The 20,945-nt window shown below is 37.3% G+C and overlaps 1 protein-coding gene across 7 annotated transcripts in view; it reads right to left on the minus strand.

Moving 5' to 3' along the window:
• EXOC4 (exocyst complex component 4) overlaps positions 1–20,945 on the minus strand; it is a 744,112-nt gene that overhangs the window by 388,985 nt on the left and 334,182 nt on the right. The window contains exon 11 of one of the 7 annotated variants that reach the window (XM_038556470.1): positions 16,972–18,381. The exons of the other annotated variants lie outside the window; for them this stretch is intronic. Within the exon in view, the coding sequence (XP_038412398.1) occupies positions 18,186–18,381 (196 nt within the window). The 3' untranslated portion in view covers positions 16,972–18,185. Of the gene's footprint in view, positions 1–16,971; positions 18,382–20,945 lie in introns of those variants that run through there. 7 annotated transcript variants of the gene reach the window in all.

Genomic DNA, 20,945 nt, shown 5'->3' on the forward strand with positions numbered 1-20,945 from the left:
GGTATCACAGGAAAAATGGCAGTTATAAGCTATCAACATCATAGCCAAATTACCTGGAAAAGAAAACCAACCAGCTTTTCTGTTTATCTCTAAGCTAATAATGAGAATCAATCTACCTGCCTCCTAGAATTCTGGAGTTACACAGTGAGGCCCTTGTGTGCAATTCTGATATCAGAAAGAAGTCCTCAGAGTAAATATTTAAAATCATCCTATTCAATGAACAAGCAATCTGTATCTTCATATTATGGTTTAATGCTATGAGGCTAATTCATACCAGAAGTGATCCAAAGCCTATTTCTACGAGAGTCAACAATCCTTTTCTTATGATAATGCAATAATTTTTCAGACTAATGACTCATGATGTTTTTCTGAAAATGTTCAATTCAAAATAAATATAGAATCTGTAGTGCTAAAAGATTATAGGTGTGGTTTTTTTTTTCATTTTGTTTTGATTTTTAATTTTTGGAAGATGTATCATCCTTTTCCTCTAGATTTATTCAAGTTTGAATGAAAAGTTCCTGCTTCAGTTCAGAGCTTTGATCTTGGCTATGATGTCTTCCTTGGCCTAGACTCTAATGAGACTAAGTCTATGCATGCTGTCAATCTTCTACATCAAATGCTGGGAGTGAGGAGAAAGCAACTTTTTATTACAGAATTCTGAGGTCCCTCTTTGGGGAGAAAAAGGAAGAAATGTATAATACTTCTTTCAGTTTTTCTTCTTTCTCACAGGGGGAGAATACATACTTTGGACATATTCAAAGAACGTTTTACAGTTACAATAATATAATCAGTAAAGAAATTCCTTTCTCCCTTTTTTTCTTCCTTTAGGGACCTATAAGAAATGTCTACTACAGAAATGAAACTGATTAATCTCAATACTAAGAAATTTTTATTTATAAGCTAAGATGAACTTTTTTGTAATATAGGATAAAATAACCAGGAAAATAAGAATGTATCTGCTGGCTTTTCTCTCTCTTTGAATTTCTTCCCCTACAGTTATTTTACAGATTAGAGTTAATCCCCCCAAACAGCGAATATCCAGCAGGGTAGGTTACTGATTATATCTTACGATAAGAATACTACTCCCAATTTGGGCTTCAACACTTTGAGAAGAAGTGTCAGAATTCTTAGTATAAAGTCTTAACATATGGTTCATTTCCCTGTTCTAGGGCATAATTACTATAGTAAAGGACCTTGAAATGGCCACTCCATTAGTTTTAAGTGGTACTAATTAGGATTTATAATTTAGATTCTATGTAATACACAGAATCAAACACTGACTGTGTGAAGTTTTGGCTCTTCCTATAAGAAAACACCAATTTGAAAATTAAAAATAAGATTAGGTAGTCCTAAAGGGCACAATTTTCATTCTAGAAAGGAAATAAGCAACCTCAGGTTCCTGCCAGTGGGAGGAACAACTGGGTTTAAAGCCCCATTTCACAAATTAAATTCTGGCTGCATTTTTTAACACCAAGACTTTTTTTTTCCTTCACAGTGCCAAAAGTACATTCCAGAGCCAATGTTCTCAAGTGAAAACATACAGTATTTAGACAAGCAGTAATTCGCTAGTAATGTTTCCACATAATCATTTCACGCACGACTGCTAATCATGCCATGTGAGAGAAACCTCTAAACAAGGGGACGTATATATGGCCATAAAATTAAATTATCAAACTGATAAAGGAAAAATGGTCAAATAAAACACTGTTCTAAGCTCATTCAGAGTATTAATAAATTCTGTTTTGGACAGCTTTAGATATTTATGAAAGGGTACAAATCTAGAACATAACCTAGTCTTAGAAATATAAACACTTTTTTTCTCTTATTACTGAAATACATAACTAAGGAAGTGGTTCCCCAAGTAGTGATGTAATATTTAATAGGTCCCCATTCTGTCACTTATCATGACTTCCAAGGACTAAGCTCTTTAAGAATTTTTGAGATTCATTCCAACAGTGCTACCACCAGCCACACTCTCCCTCTTAGTACCTTCACAAGTTACTGATGGGCAGCAAGAGAGAGACCTCTGAACTACACCAGAGCTTCCAAGTGCATTCTCTTGCCTAGAAGCAAGGCACGACATTCAACTCAATTCCATTTTTCTCCTCTTGCTCAAAAGGAATGACAGAGACGGTAGTGATTGAAAGCATTAGTGGGTTTACACAGAGGAAAGCCAAGAGAAACACTTGGTACAGGCAGATCATGTCTTCCCTTCTTCAGAAACACAAATGAGCATGGAAGAAGTCAAAGTTATATATAATCTTTAGTGGTAAAAAAGTAGTAATGCTTCACACATGCAGGGTCTGGCAGAATATGGTACGGAGGCAGCTCATGAAAAGCTTAGCTATCAAATTAATTCCAGTTGGCTGGGATATAAACCCTGTCATATATATTGAGAACTAGATGAAACATAACTAACTGTAATGATAAAGAGCGATGAAAGTGCTGCTGGAAAAATAATCACAAAGCTTCAGGTTTGTTTAATGATTTTGTCAATATGTGGAAAAGAGGAATTCCATGGAACCAGAAGAAATCTCAGGGGGATTCTGCAAACATTAGGAAGAAATTATGCGGAGGGTTTGCAATGCTAGTACTTTAAAAAGGGAAGGGTGGATTTTCTTTTATAATAATAAGCTCAAAAAATGCTAACCTAAACTTCAAAGCTTAAAATGATTTTTCCTTCATGAGTTGTAGGCTGAGAGCACACTACAAAAAAAAGTCTACTAAAGATTCACTGTAATCCATGGTAGAGAAGAAATCATTTCTCTTTCTTCCTAATATTTAAGGTACTTGATGGAAACGCACAGGTATTAAGAGAAATGAGCTAAAAAAAAAACCAAACTGTAAACATGTCCATTGTTTTCCTTTTATAAATTGCTCCTGGCATGGTTTCCCTACAACATCAGTTTTTAACTGCTCCTCAAACAAAATATTTAATCAGCGGTCTCACATTGTTTTTACAAAGCATAACCACTAAAAGAACAAATAAGTGAATTTTAAAAATTAATGAAGCTTCTGAATCAAACTGCTAATCATTTACTCAGTCTACCCAAATAAATACATAGATATGTCCATTCTTCTTCACAAAAGATTAAGGTTTAACAAATGGCCCAGGTTCCGTTAGAATGGTTTTCCTTCTCCTTTTTGGGGCCTCTACTATATCATTCTGGTCTAAATAAAAGACAAGGAATATATCATATACAGGAAGATATGTGTTTAAGGCCAATTCATAAATGCCATAAAGACTAAACATTTGAAAACATTCTACTTACATTATCTCATTGAAAAAAAAGGACCCGCAATGGCAGAAGTCATTTGAGAAATAAAGTAAAACCACAAAATATAGTGAAATGCAGTTTTTCAGATGATAATGCCAAGAGAGGACGTTTATAAAGACATTCCTGCAGGTAACATCATTCTTAAAAGTTTTTGTTTTACATCACACCAAGACCCAAAGCTAATATAAGAATCACAGTGTTCTATTTTAGAAAGTCAAGAGCCATCTCTTTCTTGAAATGGAGACATTTCTTATCTGTGTAGAGAAATTTACCTTTAAATAAATTAAATTACATTTTGGATGTATTTTGAAAATTTACCTTGGGTAAATTTATATAATAAAAGTCCTTACGTTATACAAGTATGACTAAATTAACCAGTTAAATTCATAAAGTTTTCTTCTAAATCAGACCAACTATTTTTAGATAATTATCTTTTAGAAGTAAGACGAAGAGAAGAGAACAGTGATTATGGTTAGACCACCATGAGAAAGCACTTTGAGGTTTTCATCTTGACCTGGCCTGTGATGTCTCTGGGACCCAGAACTGGTCAGATTGTCTTTCATCTAAAATTTTTTAAAGAGAAAAATGATTTATTCTAATCCAGCAGAGGAATGATGTTTATGAACTGCTTTTGGAGTGTCCTACTGAAATGCTATTCCTGACTCCAACAGCCCCGTTAGAGAGACACCATGAAAGAGACCTGGAATTTGAGAAAGAACCTTGTATTTTCAGGGTTTGAATGGAAAGTAGAAGGTAAGAGTGAAGGCTCTGGAGTATTTCTGCCTGGGCTCGAATCCCAGCCCCTCCATTTACAATAGTGTGGTCTTAGTCAATCCACTTCAACTCTCTATGCCTCAGTGAGGTTCCTCAGCTATAGGATGGGGAAAATAATAATACCTCCCACATAAAGTTGCAGCGAAGACTGAATTAGATAGTGGATGCTAAGCATTAAAAAACATAACTGGGTATATTGCTAGTAGGGTTCAGAAATTTTAGTTTTATTATGATTTACTTGAGTTGACAGAGACTTTTACAACATATAAACAGACTGTAAAAGTGAGACTCAGAAGGTACACTTAATACAATTCTATCCTGCATTAGCCCAACATTCCTGGGATTCAGGATGTTGCAAAACTATTACTTCTGCTCGTGTATATAATCGAAAACACAAGAATTCAAGGTGTATGCTCATTACAGTTTCTCCGTACAAACAGGAAACAATATTAATGTTGTAGAAATTCACCACTTGCATGGCATCAAACTTGGGTACCAAATTGGATGTGAGCAATGCAGGCGCCATCTCTAGGACTGCCTCCGAAACCTAGCTCCTTAAGGCTCTGGTGATCATTTTCCTGGAGTTTGCTGCAATAATGAGTCTAGACAGCCTGGATCCATTAAAGATCATGCCTGCTGTCTTTATGCATTCCCTCCAGTAATTCAATCATGTCTATTTGGGAGAGACTCTGAGTTTTCTTAGGGACATTCAAATACCCAGTTTCTTGAGGTACGCTAATATTTAAATTAAGGAGGGGATTTCTGATTGCATTAGAAATGCATCCATCTTCCCCTTCTTGTCTTTGCAGAGGGCATGCCACAGGCTTTGTCACAACCAAATGCAAATTTCTCCTAGGCTGGAAGTGCAAATTTTATTTTGAAGAGCAACATGCTTCATGCTCTGTAGTTATTCATCATCCACCAAATAAAATAATATCTGAAATATGTGTAGCACACAAATGTTTTTTTCCCTCAACTCCCAGGAAAATACACATGTGGATGTATCCCAAGAGTGGGCTTTCTGTAGAAGCGCTAAAGCCAATGACAAAATTCCTCTAACATTTACATCTGTAATGATTTTTCTTCTAGAGAGAAGAGGAAATATGGGGAAATTAGATTTTTGACAGCCTTTGTGATGTTTAGAAAGGTAGAAACATGTTTGCAAACTTCAAACCTGAGCGACTTGTTTTAGCGCCTTTTCTGACAAGGCAACATTAAGCAAATGTCTCACAGAGGAGGTTCCTCTGGTGTGTGTGTCTGGGCTCAAGGAGGAGAGGAGAGGTAGGGTTTCATGTGCTGTCATGGGAAATTAACAGTCTACCTTAAGGTGGTTTACAGACTATCATTTTTAATCAGACACAGGCAGCCCATCTGCTAACATAAGCATTCAAGAGAGCAAAATAAGCCACTTTCTAGTAAGAATCACATCCACTTAAGCAACTGTACCATAAAACATATTTGGAGATTTATCTTCATCATTTATTGCTTTGGGATACCAAAAGTAATCCGGAGAAGGAAGACTATGTACAAATCTGTTTAGGCAGCAATGACCCTGAGGCACACGGGGAGCATAAAACCAGAACCATGTATTGTGTATGGTCACCAAACAACTGGGGATCTATCCTCATTATCACGGTTCTGATGGGGAGAACTGTAAGACACCGCTGTCCATGAAAAGTTTACAGTATTCTCCTGGACATTTATAAGAACTCTCCACAGGGGCACCTAGGTGGTTCAGTGGTTGAGTGTCTGCTTTTGGCTCAGATCGTGGTCCCGGGGTCCTGGGATCCAGTCCCACATCAGGCTCCCTATGTGGAGCCTGCTTCTCCCTCTGCCTGTGTCTCTGCCTCTCTCTGTGTCTCAAGAATAAATAAAATATTTTTTTCTAAAAAAAGTTTACAGTATTAATTTACTCACCTAACATTTACGGAGAACCTAGTGTATGCTAGACATCAGCAAAGTTCTGGCTATGCAAATCCAATCAAAAAATGATCACTAACATCTTATGAGGAAGAAACATGAGAATCGAGAATAGCCCTCTTTAAATCAGCAAGGGTACAGAGGAAAGGGGTAAGAGAAAGGGTACAGAGAAGGGGTAAGAGACATGTCTGACAGGTATCCCAAAAAGATGCTGCTGAGGGATGAGTAGTAGAAAGTCACTAGGTAAAGGAAAAGGAAAGGCCACCAGGTAGAGAGAAAACATAGGCAAAGGAAGACAGGTGGGACAGAGAATTAAGGTTTGCACAACTTCAAAGAGCTTAGGATGGCAAAAAGAGACTATAGGAAGTATGTAAGAAAATGAAGGAAATGAGTTTTAAAAGACAGTTCTCCTATCCTGTTTTTCTCACCCACTTACTGACCAGAAAGAATCTGAGGGCCTAGATGTGGGAAGAGCCACAAAATGAAGGTGACCTGGACCCCCTCATCACCTTGTAGTACATCCCATGAAGAACCTTGGGCAGGCTCTCTTCATGCCTGGGTTCCAATCCAACATTGTGTAGAATGCAAGGATTTAGAGTCAGAAGCCATAGGTGTATGTCCTGCCTCCAATACCATGTTGCCTCGAAGAAGGAACTGAATGTTTGAGCCTTCAAACTATTTTTCAGGGCTGTGATGCTGACGGAATAAGACAATGTACTTGGAAGTTGCTATTTTAATGTTAGCTAGTTAATGCTATTATATAATTGATGTAACTCAAGTAAATGCATAGTCATAGTAATAAAGTTATTATTTATGTTCTAGTAGATCATGGCTTTACATGCTGGCCTCTCCCTTTAGACCTTTATAATTATAAAATAAATATGGTGTCATTCCAATAAGTTCAGAAAATATAGGAAAGGATAACAAAGAAGATAATCCCACATTTATTTCTATGTAAATGCATACTCATAAACAAAGATATATATGTATATATTTTGATCAAAATGTGGTCACGCTATACTTCTGTTTTGCAACCAGCTCTTTACTCTTTAACGTATCTTTCTATGCTTTTTTTTTAAATTACTATTTATTCATGAGAGATGGGGGGAGGAGGGCAGAGACAGGCAGAGGGAGAAGCAGGCTCCCTGCAGGGAGCCCGACATGGGACTCAATTCCAGGACTCCAGGATCATGCCCTGGGTGGAAGGCAGGTGCTACACCGCAGAACCACCCAGAGATCCCTGTGTCCTTCTATATTAATAAAAATACACCGACTATACAATTTGCAGTGGCTGGACAATATTATATGCACAGAACATAATTTATGCAACCAATATCCCTAGACAGCCCAATAGATGAATATAGATCTTAGCTAAACATTCCCTGTGATCTGTTCTCTTCAGGTTTTTAATCCTTCTCTTCACCCCATTCTCCCACCCACATACCTCTGTTATCCTTTTGCTTTGTTTCTTCGCCAACAGTTGTATTTGATCTTGAGGATTTTCTGACAGTCCTCAATTCTGCATCATCTGACTCAATATCATGCTAAGTTTCACTTTGTTGTACAATTGTTCAGTGACTTAACCTATAAATTCTCATCTTCACTACAAAGGCCGTTAGCACATCTGGCTCACACCTTTCATCCAGGAATCCCATACTTGTCCTTCACAAATACTGTTTCCTCACACCCATCTCCAACTTCCAAGTAAATACCTTGAGTTTGAACATAATCCAATTTGCTTCTCATCCCTAATCTTCTACCTTCTTGCAAGTCATCACTATTAATTGTGGATGTTTTCTCCTAATAGGGACATTATTTTCCTATTATAAGATTTTCACTGAGGGTATATTTTTAAATTTTTATTTATATTTATATTATATATATTATATTACATATTATATATATATATATATATATATATATATATATATATATATATATATCTTTATTTAGAGCATGAGTGGAGGGAGGAACAGAGGGGGAGCAGACTCCCTGCTGAGCTCCATGTAGGGCTTGATTTCTTGGCCCCAAGATCATAACCTGAGCTGGAATCAAGAGTCAGTTGCCAAGGGGATCCCTGGGTGGCTCAGCTGTTTAGAGCCTGCCTTTGGCCCAGGGCACAATCCTGGAGACCCGGGATCAAGTCCCGCGCCGCACTCCCGGCATGGAGCCTGCTTATCCCTCTGCCTGTGTCTCTGTCTCTCTCTGCCTCTCTATCATAAATAAATAAGTAAATAAGTTAGTAAATAAATAAATCTTAAAAAAATAAAAAAAAATTTAAAAAAGAGTTAGTTGCCTAACCAACTGAGTCATTCTGGTGCCCGAAGCATTTGACATTCTTATCGACAATGCACAGGGCCCACCTTCTCCACATCCTCACCATTGCTTGTTATTTTCTTTTTTTTTTTTGGCCATCCTAACAGGTGTGAGGTGTTGTTTCATTGTGGCTTTCATTTACCTCTCCCTGTCCCATTTACCTATCCCTGATGCTGTTTTTTTTTTTTTTGAAATGTAATTTTTAGAAAATTCCAGTATAGCGACCATGCAGTGTTATATTAGTTTCAGGTGTACAAAAATATATATATATTATTTATTTGGGGGTGGGTAGTAGAGGGAGAGGGACAAGCAGACTCTGTGCTGAGAGTGGAGCCTGACATGGGACTTGATCTTAAAATCCCGGTATCTCGACCTGAGCTAAAATCAAGAGTCCAACATTCAACCGACTGAGCCACCCAGGTGCCCCTCTTTTCATGTGAGACATAATTACAAAGTAGAAATGATGAGAAGAGTGACTCTGGATGTGTAGGGGCAGGGGGAATAAAGGCTTCCTAGGTGGACTCCTGAACTTCTGTGGTCTGGATCACTGGAGAGCTCGTGGCATCATCTCTCAGGACAGGGCACAGAGGAGGTGAAGAGGCAGATGCAGAGCAGGACACCAGGATGCAGGTATGTGCAGAGGAGTAGACGCTGAGAATGGAAGATTTAGGCAATGAGACTATTAGTTCAGTTTTAAAACTGACCCTGCATCCTGGACCTTTTGAGAGAGTTCTAGTTTGGAGATAATATAAAGTTATAGCTGAAACTACTGAATGGGTAGAGATAATGGCAGAGTAAGCAGAAAACAGTCAAAGAAAGACTCTGACAAGGACTTGTATTGAGGGAGAAGGCAGAGAGAACAGAACCTTAACAGGCCTGAGAATTAATGGTCTCAAGGAAAACGAGAGGCCAGAGATGGTGATGACAGAGAAGGGAGGGGAAAGTCCAAATATAAAAGCATGATCAGCTGCCTAGAAGGCTGACGGAACTAGATAACCTAAGATGAAAAATACCCTTCATATTTGACAATTAGATCAGAGTTGACTGGTCAGTAGGATACAGAGTGAAGGGGAGGAGAGGGAAATGAAGAGCAAGAATATACCTCAGCAGATTAGTAGGAAGGAAAAGAGGAATTGAAGTGGTAGGTAGGGACGGAGGGGTGGAGGGCAAATATGCAAGTTTAAGAAAAGGGATTTTATAAAGGGCAGAGATTGAGCACATCTGTGGGTCCCAGGGAAAGAATCAACAGATCAGAAAAGACTGAAGATCCAGGAGAGACCAGATTGAACAAAAAAGAACAAGATCGCAGAGGGGATGGAGTGGAATAGGACTGATTAGAGGAGGAACAACCTCTGAAAACAAGAACACACAGAGAGATGTGCTTCTCCAACAAATGAGTTTCTGAAGGTACATGAGGGAAATTGAGGAAATTTAATACTGGTGGAAAAGTGGGATATTTTTGGTCATGGATTTTTTTTCTTTTTTCTCATATTGCCACAATATCTAATTAGGAACAAAAACTCCATAAAGACAAGGACAATGTGTGGCACATGGTAAGCACCTGAATATTTGTTTAAAAAAATGAATAAATGGATGAAAAATAACTAACAGAAAAACATGGCCAAATTGAAGAATTTTTCCTCAAAATTCAGAGGTTTTTTTTTTTGTTTTTTTTTTTGTTTTTTTTTTAAGTACACTCAACTCCTACTGACTGACTGTAGGAGTTGCATCTTGAAAAATCAACGTCAATCAAAAGCATGTAAAAAAAAGAAATTGTAATGAAGTAAGGCAGAAGGACTTCCAACTTTCAATGAAAGATGTTGGTTCTCTTTACCCTTCAGGGAAATCCTCATTTCAATTTTCTTGAAAGCTTCAAAATAAGAAAAAATTGGAGATTCACTCAGTTGCATTTCTGAGCACTGTTGCACCTTTATCAAACCTGCTCAGCATTTGTAATTTCATTTCAAAGAACGGATATAGTGGTCTCTTTTTATACAACTTTCTTTGCTTTTCTTATTTCCACTCCTATATATTTTTTTAAGATTTTATTTATTTATTCATGAGAGACACACAGAGAGAGGCAGAGACACAGGCAGAGGGAGGAGCAGGCTCCCCACGGGGTGCCCAGTGTGGGACTTGATCCCAGGACCCCAGCATTACAACCTGCGCCAGAGGCAGACACTCAACCACTGAGCCACCCAAGTGCACCTCCACTTCTATACTTAAAATTTTCTTTCACCATATTGCACATAAATTTTTGCAAAAAGCGAAAGTAAAATATGCAAACAAGATATTGATGGCTTTGCTGGTGCTAACACCCTGCTGGTCTGTGGCTGGCATGGCATTACTGCCAACAGGGGGTTGCAGTAACCACCAGAAAAGGTTGCAGTTATATATAGGAAAACCCAGAACACAAAGTGGCTATGACACATGTGACCACAGAGAATATAAATATTCCATAACCACGGCTGACATGAAGGCAGTGAATGAATATAATTTAACAACAGGTCGAAGATAGTATAAAGAGTTAAAAATACAAATGTTTTAATTTGCAAGGATGAAAATGCAAGATTCTAAAGACTTACTGAAAGAATAATGTCCATCAAGTTTATCTTGTGCTTTTAAAACTGGCCCACCCACTTACCTATAATACATCTGCTCATTTACTCAAAACATTTTTTCTCCCTTCTTATTATGGATCAGAACCACATGATTTACAACCAATACCTGCTAACTAAAATTACTAGTGCCTCCAATCTAGCCCATGACTACTCACTGCTTCTTGTGATACTCCCACATCCCACTGGTTCTTGGTTAATCCTTCATATCACACTTCTCCCTTCCTACTGGCTGAATTTGTTATTTCTAAACACTAGCCTACATATTAATGTTGGCCTAAGAAGGTTGATTTAAGTCGCCAGTTATCATTCTTTGAAAAGGATGGTTCTTAATTTCAGGGTACTATCTTTTTTCTTTGGGGTGGGGGGGGGAGGCGGGTAGACTCCACACCCAGAATGTAGCCCAGCTTGGGGCTGTAGCTCATGACCCTGAGATCAGGACCTGAGCTGAGATCAAAAGTTGGATGTTTAGCCAACTGAGCCATCCAGGTGCCCCAAGGTAGTTTTACTTTTCCTGGTGTTCTAATTCATTCTCTTTAACAAAACTGGCAACCTATGATAGTTGTCAATTATTTTTTCATTGATTTGAAAATCTCAAAGTCTAAGAAATACCAAGTTAATTAATTTTAGCTGCCCCAGCTTTTACTTCCAAGGCTGTAGGACATTCTATATTCATCATCTAGATAATCTGACTCTGGGCACCCTGGCTCACTGCCTGGCTGGACCACAGAAGAGCCCCCCAGGATCTCTTACTTGCCTGAGAGATTCCTTGGTCCCCCAAGATAGGAAATCAAAAGAGTTCTTAAAAAGTTGTTTTGAAGAAATTTAAATTATAAGCAGTATTTAAGATCCTAATGAGTTTTCATTTATTCTAAAATAATGATTGAATACTGTGTTCTTACAACAGCAGATTTCAGTGGTATATTGATACAAGGGATAATATAAAAGAACCAACTAGTGGTTGTTACTACCCGTGTAGGTGACTAGCACAGACATAATGTTTCCCAAAAGCCACCAGACACCAAAGAGGACATATTGTATGATTCCATTTATATGAAGTTCAAGCATAGGCAAAACCAATCTATGAACAATGACAGAAATTCTACTGATGGTACTTTCTCACCTATTCATGATGTGGTGGCTCACAGGATTAGGCTTTGGAGAGTGCACCTTGATTTTAAAAATAGTAACCACAAAATAATTACTGTTCTTCCACAACTGCAAAAAACTACTTGAGGACACTGAAAACTCCAGTACCTATTCCATTGCAAAATAGAAAGATCCAGCACTTCCAAGTTCAAAACCATCGGTCTTGCCAAAAACTGAAATTAAGGTCATTAAAAACCAGAACTTCTCTTCTGATATTTGCACTTGTATTCCTTGTATCTGGCTGTTCTTGCTTCTTTCGCTTGAATCAAAGACCTTTACTTTCTCATTTATGAAATAACAAAGCTTCAAGATAATATTGTTGCTTAGTAGTTTGAGGTTTCTTTTTGTTTGTTTTTAACTACAAAAAGAAGAAAAAAGGGATTTTTTTCCCCATGAAATGGAAAATATTTCACTTGTGATACTATGTATTTTAAAAACCATAGTAGGGGAGCACGTGGGTGGCTCAGTGGTTGAGCATCTGCCTTTGGCTCAGGGCGTGATTCCAGGGTCCTGGGATCGATACCGCATTGGGCTCTCCCTGCAGGGAGCCTGCTTCTCCCTTTGCCTATGTCTCTGCTTCTCTCTCTGCATCTCTCATGAATAAATTAAATCCTTTTAAAAATTAAATAAATAAATAACCATAGTAGGCAATATTAATGATTAAATGTTCAAATGACAATTACTAAAAAGTAAAAAAGATAAAAATGACCAAGAAGATCCCTTGGTGTGTATACAGAAGCCTTTCAAACAAAGTAAACAAAAAAAAAAAAAAAAAAAAGAAAAGAAAAGAAAAAACAAAGCAAAATAAAGCAGAAATAAGATAACAAATCAGTGTGTGTGTGTGTGTGTGTGTGTGTGTGTGTGTGAAAGGGAGTTTTCTGAGTGGCAAGCAAGGGGAACAGCAAAATAAATTTTCCAAATCATATAGAAAAACAATGTATAGCCAACACCTATAGGAACAGAAGTTATATTTAAGAGACCAGGTTCTTCCTGTAGGTATTCATACATTATTTTTGATACCAAATTACATTATCAATTTAGGTTTCAAAATCAGATGTAAATGGGCCTGTGGCTGGACATAAGCTATTTCAATGAATGCTGAATAGGCATATTTTGGCTATTGCAGTCCAAGACAAATACATGTTCAGAATACATAAAACACAGTACACAAATTATATAAATACTACCCACTGGAAAAAAAATCTTCTCTACTGTCTTTCATATATAAGCTAATGTTAATTAATAATTATACAATTTAACTCATAGGAAAAAACTGAACCCAAAACATCAGCAAATATTTAGGCCAAAATCAGTGGCAGACATGACTTTAGGTTTATTTGAAAATATAGTTTCAGTCCCAGATTAGCTCACAGCAGAGGAAAGCCAGCTTTCTTTTTGCCTTACACATCACTAAGAGTTAACTTATATTCACATGAACAATTACTGGCACAGGGAAAAAAATAAAAAAATACAAATAAAAAAATACAAATAAAAAAAAAAAGAGAGAGATAAAAAGGACTGAAGAGAGAAGGAACTCTCTAGTTAGTAAGGGTGGAGTTCCTCTAACAAGTGCTCTACATAAAGCCACAACAGAATTCCCCTCTTTCCCTGTGTTAGAAAAAAAGAAAGTCAAAGCTAAAAAGATGCAGAAGTCTATTAGAAGTCTTTGGCTTACCGGCTTACCCAATGACCACCATCAGCATTAAACTGAAGCATGAAAAAGTAACCCAAATGAGCAAGACTGGAAGAAACCCATTCATACCGAGCTCTGACGCTGCACAGTATATTAGAAATCACAGTATATTTAATCATAGATCTAAAGAGGGTAGACTCGACAACTCAGTGTGTAGTTAACTGCATTTCCAAGAAGGATGCTGCCTTCAAAAGGAAGCTTTCCCCCTTTGCCTAATTCATTAGAAAATTCTCGTTTCACAGAGTAGAATCTCTTTAACATTCAACCAACCAACTAGTTCTAATCCAGATTTGTGAAACAAGAAACAAAATTATTTTATCTTTTCAGTGATAGACATTTACATATTTGAAAAGAGGTGTCAAATATTGTTTTTCTTCTGTTTTTCACTGAACTTGCCACTTTTTTCTCATAGGTAACAGCCTGTCATTTCCTCCTAAGTGGACTGCCTATGCCTGCTTCTCTTAGTGTTGTCATTGAAACATGCTTGATATTTGGGTTGGAGCTTTGATCATCCCTCCAATGCAGTTGGTAACACAAAATTTCCAGTTAATCACAATCACTGTTCAGCCCTATACCATATATAACACAGTTTGAAAATACAAAAAAGAAAAGCTCTGAAAAATAAATTTTAATCTCTGAAAGTTAATTTGAGGATTAAAACCATTTAATATTTGTCACATACGTTCAAAAGCAGTTTCCCAGATGTGGGGTTTGAAATCTAAATGTGCCACTATGCAGTCCTTCACAGACCTTCACGGGTCAGACAGTCTGAAAACATCGCACTATTTTTCATAATTCTGAGGACAAGGGGGAAAAAAGGTATGTTTCATAAAAATGCAATAGGGTAGCCACATTTCCTCCCATGCATGAATAATGTATGATCCACAATGTTATTTGCTAGACTGTCTAATCACTAGCATCTTTCAAAATGCCTATATAAGCTTTAGCTCATTAAGAACAAACATGTATCTGTATAAAAATATCACATACCTGTGAACACTCAGAATAATATTCTGCCAAATATCAATACACACATCAAACTGACACGGGTATCCTACTTTTGAGCATTTCTCAAAAATAAAAATGTTGGGAAAAGAAATACAGAATAATTATTTCAGCTTGTGACACTCATGCTTACTCTAAATAATCAAGCTTAAATCTCTCTTTCAAAACATACCACACACACACACACATATATATATACACATATGTATGTATGTGTGTGTGTGTGTCTATATATATAAATATATGCATATATATATTTATATATATATAAAATCAAGGAATGATCCAGGGACTATTGCACACTTTCTAAATAAAAGTGGGAAAAAAAAAGTGGCAGAAATAAGAGGCTAAATAAAAAAGCTTTTAAAGCAAGGCTTCTTCTATTAGAAGCAGTTTTATTATTTTGAAAGGGGCTTCTATGATTCATGAAAGAGTGATAAAGCAAAAGTACTTCATACAACTATAAGCTTTCAATGTAGTAATAAGAGAAAGACAAGGTGAAAGGACAAAGTATCTAGGTTTCCCATAAATAACTGCTAAAAACAAAGTATGAAGCTAAGGTACAAGAGTAGTTCTTTAGGATCAATGCTGTAAGAAGAAAGGAAATAAAAAGTTCGCCTTTATATTTCTGTATTTCATCCTCTAACAAATACTTTTTAGTAACAACAGAAGTAAAAAGAAATCAAAATATAAACAAAAACCAAAATAAAATCCCCCACACCCACTATTATACCACTTCTAGGTATGAAAGACTGCCTATTTCAATATCATTACTAAAATGAATTTCCTTTATATTTTTATTGGTATCTGATGAAAAGAAAAAAAAAAACATTCATTTAAATCAGCAGACATTTGCTAAGCATCCTTCTAAGTGACTCATTAATTCTTTAAACAGATATTTGTTGTATGCACCATTCATATAGAAGGTACATTTGAACTGCTATCTTCCCTTCATTGTGGAAGTAATGTTAGAAAAGGAGGTGAGAAAAAAAAAAAGGAGGTGACCATGAAGGGCAGAAATCAAGGTGTTACAGAATGCAGATTTGGAGTTCTGAAGACCTAAAATGGTCTTACCAACTTCATTCACTTATGAGCAACAGTTAGTGCCAAAAAGTAGAAAAGATCTTATGTGCTAGGCCAGGTTTAGATTAATATGTACAAAATTCATAAGGAGTTTACTGAACGCCCTGAGTTATTTTCTGTAAGAAAAAGATGAGGTTTGTTGGCAAAGTTTATCACAAAAACCCCACAGGCCTTCTGCAAAGTGGCCCACCAAACCATACTACTTCTTTAGAAGGAAACAATCTAGATGTTCAACCACAACTGCTCTGTAGAAACTCTCAGCTATCCAGAACGTCACACGGAATAAATCCATAATGACATGTTGATAACCTTATGGCATAGTTAACACTTGATCTGTGTCTCTGTATAGTATTATCAAAGTGGACTACATGTTAAAGATTTCTTTTCCAAAAAAAAAAAAAAAAAAAAGATTTCTTTTCCATTTCAGGAGACACAAGTGTCAGGAGGGACAGAGATTTTCACTATACCAAACAGAGTTGTGCTAATGACTTCACCCTTGAAAACAGGGCTTCCCAAGTACCCCACATCCAGTAAGATGGTTTCTGAAAATGGCCTTTGCTGGTAGTCTTTCAGGCTCTCTCTAAGCCTTTAGAACCTTTGGAAGTTTAAGTTTCAGATCTAGTCCCAAAAGCTTCTTATAAATCCAAATATAATGCCCTCTTTGTCATCTGGGCAAAAAAAAAGAGAAGTTTCTCTACCTTGACTATCCTGAGTACAGAGCTTCTTGCTTATCTGCCCCATGGCGCGCTGAGCGCCAGCAACACACACCCTTCAAGTCCATCCCATCACTGATCCTGCAACATCTCATCTTCTTTTCCATATGCCATTCCCTCTGCCCAGGTCATTCGTCCCCAGATATTCACACAGCATCCTCCAGCACTTTGTTTTCCACTCTAACCAAGTATTATCTTCTCAGAAAGGTCTACCGACTGCACTGTAACTAAAATAATGGCCTTGCCTCCACCAGCAACTATGCAAATTCCTAACTTTTGTCCATTGTTCTTCCTAAAACTGTCACTACCTACTACTGTTGTCTGTGTGTACTGGTTGACTTTTTTACCGTCTGGTTTTTTTCCTCCAGACTAAATTCCCCAAGGGTAGATAAAGACTTAGATGGAGGGGAGTCGACACCAAGTAAGTGCTCAATAAATTTTATTAAATGGATGAGCAAATGGATTTTTATTACGCTTAATTATAACAATGAATTTGATATGCCTCTGATATACCAGTATTGTCAATGTGAGAAGTACAATAATTAATAAAACAAAAATATAAAATGCAAGTGTTAATCACAATTTGTCATTTACTTTGGACTATCATTTTTAGAAACATAACCTACTACATTCATGGCCTAATCAATTTTGGTGCCTTTCATTGTTTGAGGTTTGATTTTGACCACTTCCTAACCTCCTAACTTCAAGCCCTGCTTAACAATTACAGTGATTTCACAGCCAGGTCCTGACGACCCCTTAGCCAATTCCCTATACCGCTGCTAAATGGCAGATACTACATCTGACAAGATTAACTTTTAGAAGCTACTCTTCTCTGTAATCAGAGACAAACACAATTACATATTACGATTACTTCTAATTATTCTAAGCAGTTCTACTGCTGTTTGCCTTAAGAAAGGCACACAGCCAACTGCAGAAATTCTGACCATCACCATAGTCAAGTTGCCAATAAGTTTTATCTCCCTAACTAATCTAAATGCCAACCTACTCCTTACTGACCAATGAATATTTCATTTTCTGTTCTACTCTGAAAGCCTTTAATTGCTGTCTGATTTTAATGAAGTGCGGCTGATAATAAATAGTGAAAAATGCTCAAAGACCAGATATTCAATATTTGAGTTGTGTTCAACGGAGGAAGCATCAGTGTAACATTTTTGCAACTTTAAATACCATCATCATCTACTATGTCTCCAGCCTCTTACCTCCATCAAGTCATCCTGACTGCAAACATCTGTTCTTCAATTGTCTCATAAGAAATGTACTTCATATATACAAAGTGATCATTACCCTAAAGAGCCAAATGTCTTTTAAAAGCTAGTTGAAGCAAAATAAGCAAAAGAAACATACTGTCATTTGGACTTTTACATTTTAAAATATCAGGTCTTTGGAGTCCTTAAATATTACTAAAGCATTTCCCAGTCATACAATCACAAACTGGAAAGGCAGAAAGCAAAATCCAGACCTACCGATTCTATTATTTTATAGGTAGGGAAAACTAAGACACACAGGGATTTGGCCAATACCAAAAACTAAAATGTGGTCACCCATACCCACTCCCCCAGCCTACATTCAGTGGTCTCTCTCTATATATCATGAAATACACAAATCCACTTCCCATCTAAACAATGGCTGGCTCCAGTGCTAAAAGAATGAATAAATAGGGGATCCCTGGGTGGCGCAGCAGTTTAGCGCCTGCCTTTGGCCCAGGGCGCGATCCTGGAGACCCGGGATCGAATCCCACGTCGGGCTCCCGGTGCATGGAGCCTGCTTCTCCCTCTGCCTGTGTCTCTGCCTCTCTCTCTCTCACTGTGTGCCTATCATAAATAAATAAAAAATTTCAAAAAAATTAAAAAAAAAGAATGAATAAATAAATCACTTAATATATTAATTTCCCGAGTTTGTTCTAATTGCAAAATTTAATGTACATTTTCAGCAACAGCTAATTAAGGTTAAATGAGGTCATAAAAGTGGGACCGTAATCCAGTAAAGCTGGTGTCCCTATAAGAAGAGGAAGCAGCTCCATCAGGACACAGTGAGAAGACTTGCTTGGATTAAGATGTCTGTATTCCTGGCCTTCCTAGCTCTCAAGACTAGGGATTTTTGGGGATTTCTGGGTGGCTTAGTGGTTGAGCGTCTGCCTTTGACTCAGATCCCGGGGTCCTGGGATCAAGTCCCACATTGGGCTCCCTGTATGCAGCCTGCTTCTCCCTCTGCCTATATCTCTGCCTCTCTCTCTGTGTCTTTAATTAAAAAAAAAAAAAAAAAAGACTAGGAATTTTTGTTTCTCAGTGATGGGCTGCATGAAATCCCACTACTTCTCTTTGATGATTCTATGTTTGAAACCAAAAGCCTCCAGTTTTAAGATGGTTGAGTGCAACAGAGTCAAATACATAAACTTTGTTTTCTTTCTTTAAGATTATTTATTTATTTATTCATGAGAGACAGAGAGAGAGAGACGCAGAGACAAAAGCAAAGGAAGAAGCAGGCTCCATACAGGGAGCCGGACACGGGACTCGATCCCAGGACTCCAGGATCATGCCCTGGGCCGAAGGCAGGCGCTAAACTGCAGAGCCACCCAGGGATCCCCAATAAACTTTGTTTTCAATAGCAACACTCCCGACCAATTTGCCTTATTGGCCCAGAATGGATGCAATCACAAATGCACGGAATGAATGAATGAATGAATGAATGAATGAATAAATAAATAAATAAATGATTTAAAAAGCTTGAGAATGTCTTCGAAATACTTTAGTTATATGCTGAATTTAGATTTGTAAAGGAATAATTTTTGTTGCCACTCAGATTTTGCTATTTGAAGGAACTGCAGTAATAATCTAAGGAACCATATATTCTCTGTGGGGGGTCTTTTAGAGAATAAGTAATAGTGATAAATGAAAAAACAAAGGGAGAAATAAATTCTCCCACCCTCCCCGCAAAATCCCACAAATAGCAGCCACAAGGTAATTTCAGATTTCCAGAAATGGCTACATTACTCATTAATTACAACTAAAAACTGCTACTCTGTCAAACTGTGATTGATACCTCAACAAAATGCATTTTGTTGATAAAGTTTACCATGATTTAACCATTTAAAAATAATTTGTGTAAAAAAAGAAATCCAAATGCATGTCTCATCTAGACAAAAGAAAGTCTGTCATTCAAATATCACCATTCTCATATTTTGTTTCTCAAATTGAAGGCCTATAAAATAATTTATTAGATGACTCCATCCATTCCTCTTGACTGTTTCCAGAAAAAGCTAAAAGGCAGCAACTATGTCAGTGAGGGGGAGAACAAGTTACTAGGCCTATCTATTTTGGTGAAAGTATCAGAATCTACCTACATATAAGGAGAAACCTCTTCATTTCAATATGTTTTGTTCATTTAGAACCAGTGGTAGCAAAATTGATTAGATAAACTCTTACCATCAAGACCTTAAATTAAGGCTCTAGTTTTACACAACATCTTTTGAGGTTAAGCGTTAGAGCAAGCAAGATAATACTAGAGACTTCCTTTTTCTAAAACATCATTCTCTGAGACAATTTTTTGATTTCTTACCCAGAAAGAGAAAATAGTAAGGAAAAGCATTAAATAAACAAGTCAAGGGACCAGCAGAGTTAACAGGTAGCAAACAGACTAAGTCCATACACTTGTCTCTGACACCCTGTGAGATTTCTTACTGAAGAAACTGCAGTCCTTAGGAGAAAAGTATGAAAATAAACTTGCAAGGTTGCCAGATCTAGGACCTTGTACAATGATTTTATGGGAGGGCAGTAAAAATGATGGCTAAGAATAAATAAAACAACATAACAGGAATCTACTGTGCAGTGTTCTTGAACAGGGTGGTTCTGAGTTTTCAGGACGGCAAACTTTCATTCAGCTAAAAGAATGTACTGCCAATGAAATAGAAATGATGAAAAGAACATCTTTAATAAATGAAGTATACACAAGCCATCTGCAGCGTTTCAGGAAGACAGAAGAATCCAAGTACCACCAGACATAAAGGAAAAGTACTGAAGGGAAATAAATGCCCTACACGCTTGAAAAGGTTTCTACCTTCTAACGAAAAAGATCTCCATTCACTGAGTGAGATAGTGTAAGAAAACAATGACAGTGTTTAAATGGGTGATCAAAGCCAACTTGTGGTAAGCTCCTTCTGAACTAGAGTCTGGGGAATTAGGAGGGGGAACCGATGAGTCCTCGTGTCCGAAAAGAAGCACACGAGCAAGCGAAGTGCTAGGTGAAAGGCTATGTGATTGCTCACTACTGTCTGTGTGCAGGATGGCTCAGCCGTCCACCTACTAGGTGCAAAAGATCCCACTCAGCTCCATCCTCACCAGTCAGTGGTGAGGGCATCTGTTTTTGCTGCCTATGCAGC

This window comes from Canis lupus, chromosome 14 (assembly GCF_011100685.1).
Source record: "Canis lupus familiaris isolate Mischka breed German Shepherd chromosome 14, alternate assembly UU_Cfam_GSD_1.0, whole genome shotgun sequence".
NCBI lineage: Eukaryota > Metazoa > Chordata > Mammalia > Carnivora > Canidae > Canis > Canis lupus.